Source organism: Phocoena phocoena, chromosome 3, assembly GCF_963924675.1.
Source record: "Phocoena phocoena chromosome 3, mPhoPho1.1, whole genome shotgun sequence".
Classification (NCBI taxonomy): domain Eukaryota; kingdom Metazoa; phylum Chordata; class Mammalia; order Artiodactyla; family Phocoenidae; genus Phocoena; species Phocoena phocoena.
The window spans coordinates 172,974,969-172,994,344 of NC_089221.1; the positions used below are offsets into that span (position 1 = coordinate 172,974,969).

The 19,376-nt window shown below is 60.2% G+C and overlaps 2 protein-coding genes and 1 non-coding gene across 3 annotated transcripts; 1 reads left to right on the forward strand and 2 right to left on the reverse strand.

Annotated features, from left to right (window-relative positions):
- Positions 1-748: 748 nt before the first annotated feature.
- Positions 749-3,892, reverse strand: KISS1R (KISS1 receptor). The gene is made up of 5 exons (XM_065875213.1): positions 3,619-3,892; positions 2,708-2,832; positions 2,057-2,192; positions 1,515-1,747; positions 749-1,315 (listed from the first exon to the last, which is right to left on the reverse strand). Exons 1-5 carry the CDS (start codon positions 3,860-3,862, stop codon positions 866-868), a joined length of 1,188 nt encoding a protein of 395 aa, XP_065731285.1. The 5' UTR covers positions 3,863-3,892; the 3' UTR covers positions 749-865.
- A 3,056-nt stretch (positions 3,893-6,948) lies between these two features.
- R3HDM4 (R3H domain containing 4) lies at positions 6,949-16,135 on the forward strand. The gene is made up of 8 exons (XM_065875217.1): positions 6,949-7,074; positions 11,753-11,907; positions 12,301-12,425; positions 12,841-12,958; positions 13,183-13,268; positions 13,736-13,821; positions 13,900-13,955; positions 15,098-16,135. The coding sequence occupies exons 1-8, from the start codon at positions 6,992-6,994 to the stop codon at positions 15,199-15,201; spliced, it is 813 nt and encodes a 270-aa protein (XP_065731289.1). The 5' UTR covers positions 6,949-6,991; the 3' UTR covers positions 15,202-16,135.
- Positions 16,136-17,908: 1,773 nt separating this feature from the next.
- LOC136121813 (U6 spliceosomal RNA) lies at positions 17,909-18,015 on the reverse strand. Its single transcript, XR_010655815.1, has one exon. It is a non-coding gene; the product is annotated as a U6 spliceosomal RNA (small nuclear RNA).
- Positions 18,016-19,376: the final 1,361 nt, after the last annotated feature.

The following is a 19,376-nucleotide window of genomic DNA, read 5'->3' on the forward strand; positions in this document are numbered from 1 at the left end:
CAGGCACACGCAGCTCAACAGACCCAGAGGTGGGTCTGTTCCCCCCACCTTGAATCTGGGTGTGACTCTTACAGCACCCAACAATTCAACGTGGAAGGAGTGAGGCTCTGCGGCTCCCACCTCTACTTGGAAGTTTACGCCAAGGCATAAGCCTGACTTTCCCCAGACTGCCACGTTTGGAGGAAGCCCAGGCAGCCTGTGGAGGAGTGCTTGGCTGCCAGTGTGAGACCAAAGTCTTCTCCGGCCTTCCTGGTCCAGCCGCTAGGTCCGGCTACTCACTCAACACCACGTGGGTCACAAGAACCGCCCAGCTGAGCCCACTCACTCACCGAATCGTGAGTGGTGATACACTGATGCTGTTCTATGCCTCTCTGTTTTGGGGTGGTTTGTTACGTACTGCTAATCCTGTGTGTCCCAGGGACAGCTCTGTGCACTGTGCTCCAGGGAGGCCTTATTTATTCAATGACACCCATTATTTTCCAGCCAGGATTCTGGACGCTCACCTGGTAGCAAGAAGAGCACCTTTTTATCAATTTTAAGATGCACATCGTGTTCACTTTTTAACATCTCTGAAAATGGCACGAATCTTACAATTTTACAGTCAACTACAAGGCAGTGTGTGAAAGTGTCTATCGATGCTTCCTTGAAAGTTCCAGAAAGTGCCATCAGCAAACCATCTTCAACTTCAGGAAACACAGAAATAATCATTACAATATCAATAGTGGCAAAGTTGTACAAGAGCGCAAAACATTTTCACTATGATGAACATGGACAAAAATAAAGACATTAATAGCAGAATTCCAGCAGCTGTTGTTTAAGCAGCTCCTGTTCCAGAGGGGCTCATCTTGATTCCCCCAGAGAGGGCTCAGAGAGGGGCAGCGTGCTCCCTCAGGACACACAACCTGCGCGGCCCCAGCCCACCGCTGCCTGGCTTCGGGGGCCTGGCGGGGGCCTGGTGGGCGGTCAGGCGGTGCAGCTCGGTTTGGGGGGCGGCCGGGTCCGAGGGTCCCGACCGGCGGGGCCGCCGGGGAGCGCAGGGGCAGACGCGGCGGAAGGCCTGACGGAAGTGGGAGCCCAGGAAGGCGTAGAGCAGGGGGTTCAGCGCCGAGTTGCTGTAGGACATGCAGTGCGCCCAGATCTTGAGCGCGTAAGCTGCGTAGCTGCGGGGATGCCAGGCGCCCGCCGGGCCTAGCGCCTGCAGCACCAGGAACAGCTGGATGGGGCCCCAGCAGGCGGCGAAGAGCAAGACCACGGCCGCCACCAGCCGCGAGACCTTGGCCCGCACAGCGCCCGCTCGCTCCGCCAGCAGCTGCCCCTGGGGAGGGGGGGAGGGGGTATGAGGGAAGGCGAAGGACCGGCAGGGGCGACACCCAGGGCTCTCCGCTACTTGACCCTCTTAAATTCCGCCCCCCCCCCCCCCGCGCGCCACCCTCCTCAGATGCACCTCACTCCCCCCTACTGTGCCATCCCCCCATCCCCTGCCCGGCCGCGCCCCCATCCACCCAGCCGCGCACCTGCAGGGCGCTGTCGCCGGGCGCGGGGCGCACGGCGGACCGGTCCAGGTGGCGCAGCATGGCCCCGTAGCAGGCGCAGGTGGCGACCAGCGGCAGCAGGTAGAGCGCCAGCAGGTTGTAGAGCGCGAAGGCGCGCTCGAAGGAGCGGCTGGGGAAGGCCTCGCTGCAGTAGGTGCGCGGTCCGGGCGAGAGGCGATGTAGGGCGAGAACCGGCGCGGACACGGCCGCGGAGCCTGCATCACAGGCCCGGCTGAAGACCTGGCCCGGGGGACGAGGGGCGCGAGGGGGCCCGGGCCCTGGTCTCCCCGGTGCCTCTAACCCCGGTTAGGGTTAGGGTTAGGGCAACGGACATCGAGCGCCTCCTAGGCGCGCGTCTGCCCGGGTCCGTGCCCTCAGTAGCCCTCGCAGGGAATGCCATTGCGTCCGTTTCCCAGATGAAGGAGCGAGGTCCAGGGAGAGGCAGTGAGTGTGTGTGCGGAGTGTGAGCCCAGGGCACGAAAACTTGTTCCCCCTACCCCGTGCGGCCTCCGTGCTGCACTCACCCGCCCAGATACTGAGGCTGACAGCCAGCGCCAGGTGGGGCGTGCGGCGGTGCAGGGCGCGCAGCGGGAACACAGTCACGTACCAGCGGTCCACGCTCATGGCGGTCAGGGTGGCGCACGTGGCCTGCACCGAGACCTGGGAGGGACGGGAGCCCAGCGTGTGGCCCCCTGCCTGGTCTGGACCTTTCCCTGTCTGCGCCCTCCTTGCGGGTCCCCCACTGTCCAGCCACTCGAATACAGGCAGGACCTGTCCCGGGAGGGTCTCCAGGGCCCAGAAGTTGAAGGGGCAGGAGAGGAGGGGGTGTCAGAGAGGAGCCCAGGGTGGTGGGGGAGGGCGGAGTCATTAGGGGTAGGCTGAGGCCCCCAAGACTGAGACCAGGAGAGGCAGATGCATCCTAGGATCCCGAGACGGGTGGGGCAAGAAGTAGCAGGGCTCCGAGCGCCCGCCACCCCACTCCCCGCCCAACCCCCATTGTCCCCCGTCTTCCTCCCTCCCACCCAGTCCAGGCTTCACCTGCTCCAGCCCCACCCACCCACCCCCAGACTCTGTCCCCGCCCCGCCCACCTCCACGCCCAACAGGAGGTCACACCGACTCCTCCCTCTGGCTCGCGTACCGCTTCCCCCAGCCCGCTTGCCCCCAGCCCACGCACCTGCTGGATGTAGTTGAGGAACTTGCACATGAAGTCGCCCAGCACCCAGGCGGGCAGCGGGTAGAGCAGAGCGGTGAAGGGCACGCAGCACAGCAGGAACGTCAAGTCCGTGACCGCCAGGTTGGCTGCAGGCGGGGGACGCGCGGGTGCTAGATGTGGGGTGCATCTGCCTAGCCGCCCAGCGCCCTGGCCCAGCCCACTGGGCCTCGCCTTTGTTCCAGTGACCAGCAGGGTGGCTCGCGAGGCCCCCAGAGAGGTCCCGACATCCGTGGGCAGAGAAGTTGGGGCACTCTCCTCTCACCCTTTTATATTTCATACACCCCCCAGCAGGGGCTTCATAGCTGTTCAAGCAGCAATGGACCCTGCTCACCCCTGTGGGGGTTGCGAGTAGGCCCCCGCCCCTCTGAGCCTCAGTTTTCTTACCTGAAAATTGGGTGGAGTGGTGTTGCCCAACAGCCAACATAGAATGGGGAGCACTGACTGAGTACACAGCCGGGCAGGGCACCCCCATCACACAAATGTGTAAACTGAGCCTCTGGGGCAGAGGGCGCAAACTGGGGGCCCGCGGGCCACGCAGTCTTTCCCCCACTCCTTTTATTCATCGGACACCATGTTATAAGAACCACATTTCAATCGGACATCTTCCTTGAGTGGCATGGCCAGCGCTCCATGGGCCACACTCTCCAACCTCCCTTTTAACTACTCCGGCCACCGTGGAACCCTCCAACGCCAGAGTTTGCGACCTCCAGCCTAAGGTACAGGGACAATAGGGAAAGGACAGGGAGCCCTGCAGGGGAGAGATCCCTATCTAAGAGGACTCCGACGCACCGCTAGGGGCGCCCCTGGCCACTCCGCCCTCGTGGCGACCCCCGGAATGGCCCGCAGGCACTGCGCAGCGCCTGGGCGCTCACCGATGTAGAAGTTGGTCACCGTCCGCATCTGCTTCTGGCGGCAGATGACGAAGATGACAAGCGAGTTCCCTGCCAGGCCCAGCAGCATCAGCGCGCCAAAGAAGAGCGGCACTAGCCAGGCGTCCACGGGCCACGGCGCCGGGGCCGGGCCGTCCGAGTCGTTGGCGCCACAGCCGGGACAGCTGGATGCGTTGGCCAGCGCCCACCAGGACCCGTTGGGCCCGGACGTGGCCAAGGCGCGCATTGCCGCCCTCTTCCTCCCAGCCGCCCTCCGGGATGGGGCAGTGACCCTCCTCCCGGCTGCCCTCCTGGGATGCACCACAAGGTCTGGAGCGCGGCTTCGCTGGGCTCCGTGGATTCTCCGCTGGTGCTCAGCCGCCGCGCGTTTATACCCCGCATCCCACCGCGTCCCCGCCTTCCCGCCTCTCCTGCAGCCGCTGGCCACTCCTGTGCGCCCTGCGGTTCACCAGCGCAGCACCCTTCTCTCCCATTCCCTCCGCCCCCCCCCCCACACCTTGGGGGCCAGGATAAGAGCACAGGAGGGGGGAGGCTGGAGGAGGGGCTTGGGGCGGAGCGGGGTGAGGTAGGCTTCCCAGAGGCTGCTGTGGACCCGGGAAGGACCGATCCTACCCCAGGGGAGGGAAGGGTAGAGACCCACCAGCAGGAAAAGCAGGGGGACAAAGCCACAGAGTCTAGGGAATGAGGCAGAAGCCATGACTTTGACCTTCCATGGGGCTGGGGCTCCCGGTGGGTGGGCCCCGCCTGGCGGTGAGGTCAGCCCTCAGAGGTCCTCCGTATCTGCTGCCAGGGTTTGCCCCAGGACACTGGCGAGCCATGGAGGTTCAGGGCAACAGAAGGATGCCCGGGATCTTGTGGTTAGAAGATGCCTGTTCTTAACCTCAAACAAAACAAAAGAAAAACAAAAAAGGAACCAAAACTCAACCTCCCCAGGACTTTGCTGCGAATCAGACCCCTTGAGAGTGTCCACCTCCCACCTAACGGGCATTGATTGGCAGATACCAGCACTGGGACACAGACACCTGTGCTGCTGGTAGTGGGAACCAGGTGGAGGGAAGTTTATAAAGGATAATGTCGATCGCCAAACCGACACCCAGAAATGTACCCCAGATACTAGCCTGTGAGGCACGAAACAGGGCACTGGGATGTTCTAAGTAGCAAAAGAAAAGATGATGCCGTCTGTGTAGAAAAGACTAAAAGGGGGAAAAGAAATGAATAAATATGCATGGGCATCAAAGGGCATCAAATATCTCCAGAAGGAAGTACTAGGAGCCTGGGGGTGAGACAGGCTTCAACATCATTCTTGACAATGGCCTAAAAATTCAGAAAAGGAAAAAAAAAATCCCTTTGGGGTGGTAATGAGGGCCAGGTTAGCATGAGGAGACCCAGGGATACTCCACGGGCATGGAGGGGGCTGCTGAGTTGAGTGGGCCTGGGAGAGAACGCAGCAGGGGGCTGGACCTTGGAGGGGGCCTCGACGGGGGTGGGGGTGGGGTTTGGCAGCAACGGCTCATGGACTGGCCCAGGGTCTGGGAGGGTGTTAGGAAGGTGACGACAGGGACTTGGCAGTTCAGTGGTTAAGACTTCCCGCTTCCACTGCAGGGGACACAGGTTCGATGCCGGGTCGGGGATCCCACATGCCAGGCTGCGAGGCCAAAAAAAAAAAAAAGAAGGTGAGGACAGGAATGAGTGAGGCCCCAGAATCACGGCAAGGCCCAGGCTGCGTCCTGTAGAGTTAGCACATCTATCGAGCAGCCGGTCATCATGGGCCAGAACCGCAGACCAAACATCCCGGCCCCCAGATCCCCCGCCCAAGCACTCCCCCCAGAGGTACCATCTCCCAAGTTGTATCACCTTGATTTTTTCATATTTATCTACATGAGGTCACACACTGTGTGCTTTCTTGGGTCTTGTAATAGTTCCTCCTCCTTTTTCTTTTTTTCTTTTATCCCCTCTTGCTCTTTATACGTTAAAGCAATCGGGTTGTTTGTCCTGTACAATTTCCACCAGGCTGGATCTGGGGGTTGCATCCCTGTGGTGTCTCTTATCGTGGTCCTAGTTCCCCATTTTTCTTTCTTTTTTTTTTTTTAATTTACCTATTTATTTATTTATTTTTGGCTGCGTTGGGTCTTCGTTGCTGCACGTGGGCTTTCTCTACTTGCGGCGAGCGGGGGGCTACTCTTGGTTGCGGCGCGCGTGCTTCTCACTGCGGTGGCTTCTCTTGTTGTGGAGCACAGGCTATAGGCGCACGGGCTTCAGTAGTTGTGGCACACGGGCTTAGTTGCTCCACGGCATGTGGGATCTTCCCGGACCAGGGCTCGAACCCATGTCCCCTGCATTGGCAGGCGGATTCTTAGCCATCGCGCCACCAGGGAAGTCCTTCCCCCCCCACCCCCCCCCACCCCACTTTTCTTGTAGAATGAAGGGTGGATTCTAGATTCTAGAGCTGGTTTAACTCTCTGTTCTTAACCCTCGGGTCAAAAACCAGGTCTGTCATCAAAGGCCCCCCCCCATCTCATCGGTCTGTCCCTTCTCCTCCACCTCTATTCTGCTCCTTCCCCCTTCACCTAGTACCCTGCTCTAGCCATTCTGGATGCCCCAGGGCCTTTGCACTGACTGTTCCCTCTGCCTGGCATACCCCTCCCACTTTTGCAGGCTGCCAGTCCTCTTTCCAAAGGTCTCCTCTTCCCTAGCCCAGGGCGGGGAGGTCCTGTTTGATCACTGCTGGGTCCGGAAAGCACAGCCCCCACCCCAAGGACAGTGAGCATTTGCTAAATGAATAAACTCTAAAAGGCAGAAGGAGGTGGGGTTAGCTTTGTTCTATTTTTAGAGAAGAGTAGATTGAGGCACCCAGCCAGGACTCCAGAGGCTGCACTTTACAGAGGACAGGGAGGGGTCTGGTGGAAGGAAAGCCCTGTTGGTGCTGGGTGGGGGTAGCATGGGTCATTTCATCTGTCCAAGCCTCTGAAAAGGACGTCCGCTTCCTTCCTCCTTCCCCAGGCCTCAATTTCGCCATCTGTCCCCCTAGGGCTGGGTGCCGTGCCCACAGCCCCGCCTGGGCGCAGGACAGGCGCGGCCTTCTGCCCCGGTTTCCCCGGGGCTGGGTGCCGCCCCCTCAGTGTCCCCGTCCGTGCCTCGGGGCTGGGTGTCCCCCGCTTCAGTGTCCCTGTCCTTGCCCCGGGGCTGGGTGTCCCCGGCCCGCAGCTCGGACTCGGCCGGGACTTGGCCGCAACTCCACCAGGCGCGTCCAGCCTCCAGGCTCCGCCCCGCCCCGCCTCCGGCCTCCCGTCACTTCCTGCCCGGCCCAGAGAAGGCCCTGCCGGGCGGCGGCGACAACAGCAGTGGCGTGCAAGCTATGGTGGCGCTGGAGAACCCGGAGGGCGGCTCGGAGGAGGCGGCGGCGGCGGCGGGGGTCGCCCCGGGCGGGCGGCGGACGCTGTGAGCGCGGCCGGCGGGCGGGCGCGGCGCGCTTCCGGGCTCCGGGGCCCCCTCCTCTTACCCCCTCCCGGGCTGCAGCCCCCGGCCCGCCCCGCCCCCTTTCCTGGGGGGTACCCCACTCGGGTGGAGCGGGGTGGTGGTGGGCTTTGTTGTCAGTGGGTGTTTCCCGGGGAAACCCCATCCCCGTACTCCCGGGCCTTTGCCGGGGCGCAGGGGGCACTCCTGTGTCCGCGTCTGCGGACCCCCGGCGCCCGAGCTTCGGGGGTCCCGGGCGCCACGTCGGGTGAGGCGGTGCCGCTGCGCGCGGTGTACCCGGAATCCGCGCTGGTAGTGTTCTGGGTATTTACCCACTTGCGGCTGTTCCTGTCCCCCAGCCGGGGATTTACCCCCCAGCCAGTCCTGTGTACCCGGCGGGGTTGTGAGCCCCCCACCTCCCGGTGGACGCGCTCTTTGTTTTTCTCCGGGTAAATACCCAAATGAATGGGGGGCTTACAGACCCGGGTCAACACGAGCCTGTGTGTCCTGGGACGTGGACTGGAGGCAGGTGGGCGGCCCCATATGGGGTACGCCCCCCTCCGCCAGGTTCGCAGATCTCTTTCTAACCCGAGTGTTGGTGCAGAAACCCAGGTGGTCCACCCTGGCTGCTGGGGTTTCATTTCTGCTTCTTCGTGTGCCCTTCCTAGGGGCCCCGGGCGGGCTGTTACCCCTTCGGTGCCTCGGTTTCCCCATCTGTAACATGAAATAACAGCGGTCCTCTATTTGAGGGGCTGGGGTCAGTGACCCTGCACTTGGAGGTGCCCAGCAAAGCGGAGGGTCCATTCTTTAATAATTATCTTAAATAGTTCACTATTGTAGGTGTTTTGTTATTTTAAAATAATTTTCTCATTTTGGTATTTTGTGATTGCTTTATTATTATTATATTTGTTATTACTTTATTGTTATTATTACCCAGAAGCTGTACTGGTCTCTACAGATGTGGTTATTTAAGGGGCCTTAACCCACTCGAAGTGGGTATTTACCTGCCAGGTGGGTCCCTGCAACCTGCCCCCATCCCCCCTCACCTCCATTCCCGGGGCGGGAGAGGGGGGCTGCTGCTCCTTCTGTCTGCCCATCCCAGCCTGAGTCACCTCCGCTCTGAGCCCTCCTTGGTTTCCTGCTAGAGAAAGTAGGTTCCTCTTTGGCCTGTTCCTGGGGGAGGGGCAGATGCCAGAGAGAGGGTGTGTTTGCCTAGAGGAGTGGGTGTTAAAGGCCCCATCTCAAAACCCTCAGGGAGAATTGGGGGAGGCAAAGGAACCTGTCCTCCTCAAACCCAACCTGACTTAGCAGCTGTTTCCACTGTCAGGCCTGTCCACCCCTGTTGGACGCTGGCCCCTGCCATGGTGCAGACATTTCCCAAGGCCTGCTGGGTCCAGGAAGCCTCACGTGCCCCATCCGGGTGGTCAGTTTCCCCATCTGTAAAGTGGTCTCTTTGGGTGGCTGGGGAAGCAGATGAACTGGCCCTTGGGTGAGTGTGTAAACAGAAGTTCCGGGTGTTCATTCAACAAGCAGCTATTGAGCACCTGCTGTGGGCCAGGTGCTGGGGACACAGGAGCAGCCAAGAGGGACCTTGGCCTTATCGTGCGAGTTAGTGAAGGAGGTGAGAATTCAGAAGTAAACAAGTATGAGGACCGGCTGGTTTCTGATGCTAACCGGTGAAGCCGGAAACGGGGCTGATTGGACTAGTTGGGGGGTGGGGCAGTTTCTCCCAGGAGGTAACTTTTGAGCTGGGACCAGAAGGAGCCTGAGAAAGGGTTCTTCAGGCAGGAGGCTGAGCACATGCAAAGGCCCTGAGGCGGGCTGTTCCAGGTCAGCTTGCGATGCAGTAAAAGGGCCCTGTGCCTGGAGCAGGGGCAATGAAGCAGAGAGAGATGGGTGTTGATGTTCTGATGTGGATGTATTTTATATAAAGTTTATGCTGTCCTCCACCCCTCCTCCCCAGCGTTCATTACAAATCTGCTGCCCGCTCCGCCTGCCCACTCTGTGGCTCCAGGCTCTGCAGTCTGCCCCAGGCTCCTGCTGGAATCTCCTGGAATCCGAGAGGGTAGTGAGGCCCCAGGAGGCTTGTGGGACCAGGCAGCAGACCTGCAGTGCCAGGCCAGGGAGAGGCTGGGCCTTGTCCTGAGGGTGCTGGGGAGCCACGGGTGATGGTGGAGCAGGTCAGGGAGCAGCTGGATCTTTAGTCCAGTGGGCTGTGGTCTGAGGGGTCCGGCGAGACCTGAGTTTGAGCCCCTCTGACCACTGTGGCCCCAGAGGGAAGCAGGAGGCTGGATGGTTCAGGGGAGTGGTCCTGTTCAGACCAGGTTCGAATCCTGGTTCCGCCCCGGGTCCCGAGGTGACAGGGAGCCCCATTTCTTGGAGCCCCATGTCCTGAGGGCCCGAGCTCTCTCACTGAGTCCCACCCTGCTCTGAGGTTCCCCGACAGCTCCCCCCGGATGTGGTCCCGTTATCTGCCCCGCCAGGCCACCGTCCTGGCCTCCGTCCATCTGCGGGGTGGAGACACAGGCCCTGGAGCCACAGCGAGGCCACAGCTGAATCTGGAGCTTGGGGTGGGGGTGCCTGGGCCTCAGGAAGATTGCGTCCAGCCTCAGAATTGTGGGCTCTGTACTGACTTGAGTTGCCCTGCCCTGTCCCAGCTGCCCTCTTTGCAGCTGTGGGGTCTCGGGATAATGACTTTGCTCCTTGGTTTGCAAATCTGTATAACGGGCATCAGAACAATAGTACTTGCCTCCTGGGGTGATGGTGAAGGCAATCGCTTAACCGGGCTGTGATCAGTGGTGTGGCCCACGGGGTGAGCTCCCAGTCACAGGAGGAAACCAAACAGGTGGCAGCTTGGGGAAAGGTGTGTGTCCTGGTTCCTCTTGGCTCTGAGTGCCCCCTCCCAGACCAGCAGGGCCCATCGCTATCCCCACTTTGCAGAGAAAGAGCTGAGGCTCCAGGTCACACAGTGAAGCATCCGTCGTAGCTGGGATTCAAACTCAGGGCTGAGCTTCCAGGCTCTACCCCTGCCTGCGTGTCTCCTAGTCATTTTTTTTTTCATGGCTGCACTACGCAGCTTGTGGGATCTTCTTTCCCCGACCAGGGATTGAACCCTGGCCCCGGCAGTGAAAACGCCGAATTCTAACCACTGGTTGTGTGTCTCCTATTGTGCCTGCATGAGTTTACCCATCAGGTAATTTTTCATAGATTTTTGCCTGAAGTGTCATCCATGAAGCCTGCCCCACCCCAACCTAAGACAGGGCTGAGGCTCGTCAGCCTATTTGCTTCGTGATCAAGATGTAACAGCCTTTCTGGCCAGGGCAAAAAACTTAAGGCTGGGGACTCTTTACATATGTATAGACCTTGGTGAGTGTGGGCTTCAATCCTAACTTCTTTGAGGCACCTTGTCCCACTATCCTAGGGCTTCATGGCATTTTCTAGCGCCTGTTTGTGGGGCAGGGGTCATGCTTCTCTGTTTAATTTGTGTCTTGGGAACTTTGAACACTAGGAAAGTTTGGGTGGAATTCTGGACTCTGGGTTCTACTCAGTCTCGGAATCGTGAGATTTTGCTGGAGACCTGATTGGGCAGTTATTTTTTTGAGCATCTATGTATGCCAGGCAGGGCTACAGTGGACACCAAACTCTGCCCGCATGGAGATCACGGTGGGTGGTGGGCAGGGTGGTAGAACGTGTGGCCATCAGGAGAACCAGAGCAGTGAGGGGGCGGGTCCCCCTGAGGAGGTTTGAGCAGAGGCCAAAAGGAGATGGGAGTGAGCCATTCGGAGCCTGGGGTGTGGGCACCGGGCCGGGGCACAGCTGGTGCAGAGGCCCAGAGGCCGGGCTGCCTGGCGGGTTGGAGCGGAGGCGCAGGGTGAGGAGGAGGGGGAGTCCTGGCACCCTAGACCCTCTTAGGCTGAGTCCACCACTGGCTCCCCAGCGTGAGGGTTTCTGAGCCGGGTGGGACCCTCCTCTCAGCCTGTGGTCAGGGGCTGACCAGGGAGGAGGCCCTGCAGCTTCTTGCCCGGAAGTTTCCATTCAATATCCCCCCTCTCCCTCCCTCGTGGCTGTCTGATGCCTGGCCCTCAGGTCCCCAGCGGGAGGCCTGCCTGGGCCGCTAATCCATCTCCAGGATTAGTGCTCTGGGTGGGGGTGGGGGGAACCACTCTGTCCACCTCCCCCATCCAGCAAGGGGGCCCCTGGGGCATGAGTCAGGTGGGCCGGGGCATCACCTTAGCTCCTGGGGGCTGTTTTCTGGGTTATCTTCTGTTGGAAGCATGGGGTTGGGGGTGAGGGGATGCTGCATCAAATGAAGTCTCGAGAATCTCCCAGAGGAGGGAGACTCTGGGCCTCACCAGCTTGCAGCTCAAACCTGGAAGCCTGGGGGAGTGGGCAGCAGCTTTCTTGGCCTCCCACCCAATGTGTGGCTCCCCTTCTCTGACCCTTGGTTTACTAACCTGTCCTCAACGGTCCCTGCTTCCCGGGTGATGTGACGATGAGACACAGTGACATTTTAAGGGCTGCACATGTGATAGGGGGTGAGCTTCCCATTGTGGAGGGAAACCAAGCAGGGGATGGCTGTGAGAGAGTGGCGATGGTAGGGTTGTGCCTGGGCGTCCTGGTCTGTCTTGGCCCTGAGGACTGCCCCCTCACACCTGGCCCACAGGCCCCTTCCGGGCTGCCTGCCCGCTCTAGCCAGCTCCCAGGTGAAGAGGCTCTCGGCCTCCAAGCGGAAGCAACACTTCATCAACCAGGCTGTGCGGAACTCAGACCTCGTGCCCAAGGCCAAGGGACGGAAGAGCCTCCAGCGCCTGGAGAACAGTGAGCAAGGGTCGATGGGCGCCTCCTGGGGGCTCCTAGGCCTCAGACAGCAATGGTGTGCATGTTCTGTTATCTGAGCCTGGCCCTGAGCTGGACAATGAGAGGGAGCTCTGGGCATTGGAGCTGGGGCTTTAAAGGAGGTGTAGGAGTTCAACAAGCCAAGCCAGGGCTAGGTAGGAGGAGTTCTGGAGGCTGGATCGTTCCTGTGCCTTCTGGGAAAGACAGCTGGAGCGTGGAGGAGGGGAGGCTGGTGAGAGTAAAGGCCCTAAATATAGAGGTGTGGGGGAGGAAACATGGTCCTCTGGACCCTGTGGAGCCTGGCGGGGGGGTGGGGGGGGTTCGGGGGGGGCCTGAATGCAACCGCCAGCCCAGAGACCGTCTGTTTCCATCTAGCCCAATACCTCCTGACCCTGCTGGAGACAGACGGAGGCACACCTGGCCTGGAGGATGGGGACCTGGCGCCCCCGGCAGCACCCAGCATCTTTGCAGAGGCCTGCAGCAACGAGACCTATGTCGAGGTGGGGCCCTGTATCCTGCCCTGGGTTCCCCCGCCCACCACCAGGCACTGCCTATGCTGGACCCTGTGCCAGGAGCACCCATCCCCTCCCTGGTCCCTTGATGAATACCCTGGGTCTCCCTCCAGCGACCTGAAACCCACCCACCCCAGAACCTTCCAGCACCCGTGGTTCATCTGCTTATCACACTTGGAATTACTGATGGGATTGGGGGTGTGTTTGGTTCATTTCGATTCCCTGCCCCACACAGGTGGGTCCGCAAGTGCCCCACGAACTCCTGGCCGGCCCAGTGGTCACATGTGTGCACAAGGAGTATTTCTGTGCACTTGTGGCCCCCCCGATGTGCATTAGCCAAATGGGGAAACTGAGGCTTGGGGGCTTGCAGTCATTAGTAAGGGCCTGCCTGCCTCTCTTCCAGATCTGGAACGACTTCATGAACCGCTCTGGGGAGGAGCAGGAGCGGGTTCTCCGCTACCTGGAGAACGAGGGCAGGAGCAAGGCGCGGAGGAGGGGCCGCGGGGAAGACAGGCGGAGAGGTGGGCCTGGGTCGGGGGTGGGGCTGTGGGGCAGAGGTTTGATGCCCCCCCCACCCCCACCCCACGCGCCTGGTGTGGGAGGGCGGGGTCAGGGCAGGTGGGGAGGAGCCCGGTGTGTGTGTGGGGGGGTGGGGGTGGGGGCCAGGGCAGGTGGGAGGAGCCTGGCGTGTGGGCGGGGCCTGCGGCTCACTCCCACCTCTGCTCCACTGCATGGACTCTTGCAGAGGACCCGGCCTACACGCCCCGCGAGTGCTTCCAGCGTATCAGCCGGCGTCTACGAGCCGTTCTCAAGCGGAGCCGTATTCCCATGGTGAGTACCAAGCCTGGCCTTGGCCTTGTCTCTTTCCACTTGCTTGGTCTCTTTTGAAGGCCCTTTTTCTCAGCTTCTCAATCATGGGCAGGGTGAGGGGAGACCAGTAACCCAGTGAACGTGGTGTGATGGAGCAGACAGGGCAGGATATAGACTAGTGAGATCCGAGTGCAGGACCCAGGGCTGGGCAAGGGTCTCCTTGAGGATGGGAGGGACAGGGGCAATGAAGGTGGGTTTTGAAGGATGTGTAGGAGTTCACCAGGCCAAAGACTCAGAGATTCAAAGGTTTGGATGTGTCTGAGTGCCTGGTATCCTTGGAAACGGTTAAGTAGCCTCATGTAGTGAATCAGAGGCCACATTTGAACCCAGGGCTTTGGGCTCCAGAGGCTGTCATGGATGTGGGGGGCCTGGACATCTTGGCTAGGGTGCCACAGTCATCCTGACCCCTGGGCCTGCCTCTCCTGCAGGAAATGCTGGAGACCTGGGAGGAGCGGCTGCTGAGGTTCTTCTCTGTGTCCCCCCAGGCCGTGTACACGGCCATGCTGGACAACAGGTGACTGGGTGGGTGGGGGTGGGCGCCGTGAGCTCCCCCGGTGTCTGGCTCTGGCCACTCAGCATCCATTCCCTGCAGCTTTGAGAGGCTCCTGCTTCATGCCATCTGCCAGTACATGGACCTCATCTCAGCCAGTAAGTGCCTGGCAGCCCCTGGGACCCCAGTTGGCTGATTCAGTCTGGGGGAAGCCAAGGCTTGGGCTTCCCCGGGGTCTGCTTACCCGGTGGCAGGCTTTGGAAGAGGAGGGACAGCGTGAACACAGAGGTGGCAGTGCGATGCTGCCTTGATTCGTCAGAAGCGCCTGTACCTCTGGCCCCACGATGGATGATGCTGTGCACACAGACTCCCCTCCGCCTGCATCTTCAGGGCTGGGGAGAGAGGGGCCTGTGTGGGGCTGAAGAAGCTGGGCCTCCAGGGACCCCAATGTCTGCAGAGTTCGCATTTAGCTGTAGCCCCCCTCCACTGTGCCACACATGTGACTTCTGGCAAGTCCCTTCTCCAGCCTGTGTGCCCCTTTTACGATGGGAGTGATCTTGGGACACAGCCCACCCCCACCCCCCCATGGAGGGTCCTCGCAGACCCTTGCTGGCCCTCGGCATCCCATCGGGTCCTCTGTCTCCACGCCCGTCTCTCTGCCTCCTGCCTGGAGTTGCTGAGGAGACAGTTTCCATGGCAACCCCAGGATGGTTCCTCTCAGGCTGCCTGGGAGGGAGATGCAGCCCCCACACTTGCTTTTGTTCCCACTGACTCAGGATGGAGGGGCTGGACTGGGGGTGCCTCTCTGCGGGTGTGGAGCCGTGGCCTGAACATAGGAGGTGGGGCCTGGCAAGATGGGGAGCAGGGGAGAGGGAGCCGCCGGGCCAGAGGCTGGGAGGTGGGCCCAGCTTGGGTTGTATATAGCTATGGTTCAGGTTTTGGGGTGGCGGGAGGTGGGTGAAGGGAGGTTGGTGGAGCCTGGGCCCCCCGGGGGCCTAGGTGGTTCCCTCTGAGGGCAGGGATGGAGGTGGGAGACCAAGGGTCAGGGCGGGACCCTCGTTCAGTCCCCTTGGCCTCGGGCCAGCGTGTCTCGGTGGTGCGTGCGTCTCTGTGCGCGTTGGACACGGGATAAGTAACGGGAGAGGAAGGAACAGCTCGAGCTGCTCTCAGCGCCTGGCCTGGGACCTGGGGGGTCGGGTCAGCCCAGCTCGTGGGGACCTGGGGCAGGACAGGCCGAGGGCTGGGCTCCTGTGTGCCACAACCCTCGCCTTCCTCCCTGTCTTGCCTGTCCCCCCGGCAGGTGATGACCTGGAGGGCAAGCGGCAGATGAAGGTCAGCAATCGGCACCTGGACTTCCTGCCGCCGGGGCTGCTCCTGTCCGCGTACCTGGAGCAGCGCAGCTGATGGCGGCCCTGCCCCCGGCCCCGCCTCCCCAGTGCCAAGACCTCCCGTAACATCACTGAAATATCTTTATTATTTTTAGAATTTTCCCTTGGAAACGTGCTCTTCCCCTTGGGGTGGCTCCCGCACCTCACCCCTTCCCCGCCCAGCTTTCCGGGTTAAAGCTGGCGGCTGGGCTGCCCCCCACGAGCACAGTTCGCCCTAACTTCCGCCCCGGGGCCTAGACTCGGGAGGAGATGCCTGGCCTGGTCACTTCCCTGTCCCTTCCTGGGTCAGCGTTTTTGGCCCCGTGTGAAGCTTAAGCGAGGAGGGAGAGGCTGGGTTTTTATCATTTTTAATGAATTTGGCGTGATTTGTTGTAGATTTTTAAATTTCCCTTTTGCGAAGATAAACCAAAAACTTGCCCCAAGTGATAAATTGGGGGGCTTCATTCCAGTCCCTGCTTGACCCTCTCCCAGTTTTTGGCTTGGGTGGAGGGTCTCTGGGGCCCTGCCCCTCGCCCTGGGAGCATTACATTTGGGGTGTGTGTGTGTGTGTGTGTGTGTGCGCGCGTGCGCGTGTGCATGTGTGTGCCCCGCAGCCCAGGATGGAAGCTGCGTCTTAAAAGCTGGTGTCACCCTCTTTTTGGAATGTGTGTTGCCCTCGCCACTCGCCTTTGGTGGCTGTTAGGGCCCCGTCTGCTCTACACACCCCCCTTCCTTCATACTGAGGATCTGGGACTTCCAGCCAGAAGCCTCTACTCTCAGACTGTCCTGTTCCTCTCTCCATGTCCCCTTGCCCCTGCCCCCAGCCTGGCTCTGGGGTGTCCTCATGCTGGTCACCCTGGCCTGGCACAGGAAGCAGGGCTGGAGACTGCACCCCTGCCCTGCACCCCCGTGTGTGTGGCTAGTTGTGCTTTGGGAAAGGTGGAGCGTTCAATAAATTTCTGGTGCTCTGGTCTGCTGCTGTGGGGTTTTCCTTTGGGGCAGGGCTGGGGGCACGACAGGCACTCACGATGCCCTTGTGTCCTGGTCATTGAGGCATGCAGGCCTCAGGGGATGAAGCTTGGTTCTGAGTGACAACCCCCGTGGAGGCAGGTGTGTGGGGAGACTCTGCTAGGAGTGGCCCGGCCCTTGGCTCTGCTGCCCTGGCTGGTCCCCTCCCAGGTGCCCAGGCTCAAACCCCAGCTCTGCCACCTTCCAGCTATGTGACCTCCAGAAAGGTCCCTTGTGGGACTTCCCTGGTGATGGTCCAGTGGTTAAGACTGCACTTCCACGGCAGGACTGCGGGTTTGATCCCTGGTTGGGGAAATAAGATCCCACGTGCCCCGTGGCATGGCCAAAAAAAAAAACAAGTCACTTGTGTGAGCTTCCTGAGTGGCTGAACAAAACACACCACACTGCAGCTTAAAACCACAGGACTTTATTGTCGCCTGGTTCTGGAGGCCAGAAATGCAAGATCAAGGTGTGGCAAGGCCATACTCCCTCTAGAGGCTCCAGGGAGTGTCCTCCCTGCCTCTTCCAGCTTCTAGGGGCTCCGGCCTCCCCTGGCTTGTGGCTGCATCCCTCCAGCCTCTGTCTCCATCTTCACGTGGCCTCCTTCCTGTGTCTTCCTTCTGTGTGTGTCTGGAAACGGCTGTGCATCCTGCAGGATCCCCCAGCCTGGATTATCTGCTGTTCTCTTGTGATCACGCTGAGGGGAGTTCCCTTCTCACCCGGCCACATCAGGGGTCCCTGCTGCCCACAGTGCTCCTCACTACTGACCTCACCCCTGATCTCCTCCACTTCCCTGAAGGCGGAGTATCTTTGTTGATTACTGGAAATCCCTCAGGGGAGATTTGTCTCTATTCCCCTGTGCATTTGTTTATTTAACCATTTATATCAGTACGGACGCCTAGGCATTTACTTTCTAGTTTGGGTTATAATCCAATATTCCTTAATTTTATTCCTCAGGTTGTTCCAGATTCGGCTGCTGGGAGCCCTGTCAGTGGCTCCTGTGTGTCACTGAGGCACTCCCATAGTTGCGGGGTTTTATTTATTTGAGCACCCTCCTTACTTTCTGCCGCTACAAGGCGCAGAGGGCTCCTCTGCATATTCTTGCTTCGTCCTAGAACCAGCCCTTTCGCCAAGGAGCCTGGTTCCTTTCCCTGGGGCACCGTTTTAAAAACCAAGATCTGGGTGCTGGGTGTGCTGTCTTCCATTTCAACAGGCATTTAAAAAGTTCTACACATAGATGCTAAATAATGGAACTCCCAAGGGTTCGCACGGAGGACACAAGGAGTTACTTGAGTAACCCGCTTCGAGGCTCTCACCTGTGAAGGGGACCAAATTTCCGGCGCCCAGAGAACGGGCTGGGGCTCCGGGCACGGATGTCGGGTCTCTAGGGGAGTTCACAGCCTGCCTCCAGAACTATTAACGCGAGATCCGTCCTGTCCTGGCCCCTGGCTGATGCGTGGGTTTTTTCCCCCACCCCGCTACTCCAGCCGGGCCCCCAGACAGACCGGCCCCCCAACCTTTGCCCAGGCGGTGCCGGTCACCCGGTGCACGCTTCCCTGCAATCCTAGGTCTTTCTGGAAAAGACCTTTCAAACTGGGGAGGGTCCAACAGCAATAGAACCAATTTTTGGAAAACAAATTGCGGACGGGGTTTGAATCTAGAGGGACCCTCGAAGTGTTAGGGAACCTCGCTTAGGGAACGCAGTTATAACACCGCGAATACCAGAAGAGAAAGGGCAAAATATGGAACGCTTCACGAATTTGCGTGTCATCCTTGCGCAGGGGCCATGCTAATCTTCTCTGTATCGTTCCAATTTTAGTATATGTGCTGCCGAAGCGAGCACAGCAACAGTTTTGATCCCAGAACTATTTAGAGGGCATAGAATACACTCTTTTACACTAAGGGCGAACTCCATTAAAAACCGGTTCAGCCATTCGTCCCTTCTTTTATGATATTTGTGCAACAATACCTTAACCAAATGGGGTCATTCACTGAAATTGAGAAAGTGGTTTTTGTTCCACCAAATATGACTCAGGTGGCTGCTGGGAATCCATGGTCGCATGCAAATTATACTGGAAGAGGGGCGGAGCCGGAGCCGCTGCCGTCCCAGAAGTCTCTGGGAAGCGGCTGCGCTGCGCGGGCGAATCTTTGCTCCTGGGAAGATGGCGGCGGCGGAGCCGGGGCATTAGGGCAAGTGCAGGCTGCGGCCACCCGCTCGGCTGGACGCACAGGCCGGCCCGGTGAGTGCGGGGTTGGGGGTCGGCCGGTCGGCCGGCCTCCGGACGGCGCCGCGGCAGCGCGGAGCGCCGGCCGGGGAAGGCGGTAACTAGCGGGCCCGGGGCGGGGCCTGTGGGGTCAGAGGGCGGGCCTGGAGAGCAAAGGGTGCTGGGTACGCGGCCTGAGTGCGCTGGGCGGGGTCTGGGGGTCGTGGCGGAAACTTGGGGGGACCTGAGGCGCCCCGGGGGTCGGGGCATCCGGAGCAGGGGGAAATCGGGGCGGGACCTGGAACGATCGGGGGAGGGGCCTAAGGTTATACCTCCCCGCGGAGGGCCTGAGGTGCGTTGGGTGGGGGGGCTTGGGGGCGCGACCTGAAGGGCCAGGTGTATGGAGGCGAGGCCTATGGGGTGGTTTGGGAGACCCTGAGATGAAAACAGAGTTTGGGCCGGGCCTAGGGACACAAGGGGCAAATTGGGAGTGGGGTGTGGAAAGCAAACACTGTAGGGGGCGGGGCCGGAGGGCTTTGGGGGCAGAGCTTAAAGACTGTTGAAGGGGCTTGTGGGCGAGACCTCGGTGTTCCCGGGCAGGGCTTGAAGAAGCCTGGGGCCTGGGGGTCGTGATTGAGGAAGACGGGGCCGATCGTACTCCCAGTCTCACTGCGCTTTAGTAAAGGTGAAAAGAAATAAGCTTAATCGATGCCCGGCGCATGGAGCGCGCTGAGGAAACGTTCACCGTTCCCGTTGTTAGTTACCTGTGGAAGCCCTGCACCAAGTTGCTGCCCGGCCCCCTCCCTGCCTCTGTCAAAGGTGTCCGTGGACTCCTCCTTAAGGATAGACCCGTGTCCTGCCCTACCGCTCCTCACAGCTTGCACTGTCCCCAGCTTTGTTCACCTGGACCAGTGCAGTCACCCCCACCCTGTCCCGCAGCCTCGCCCTCCAGACAGCCAGAGTGGCCTGTGAAACATAAACAGGCCTCAGCCCTCCTGGG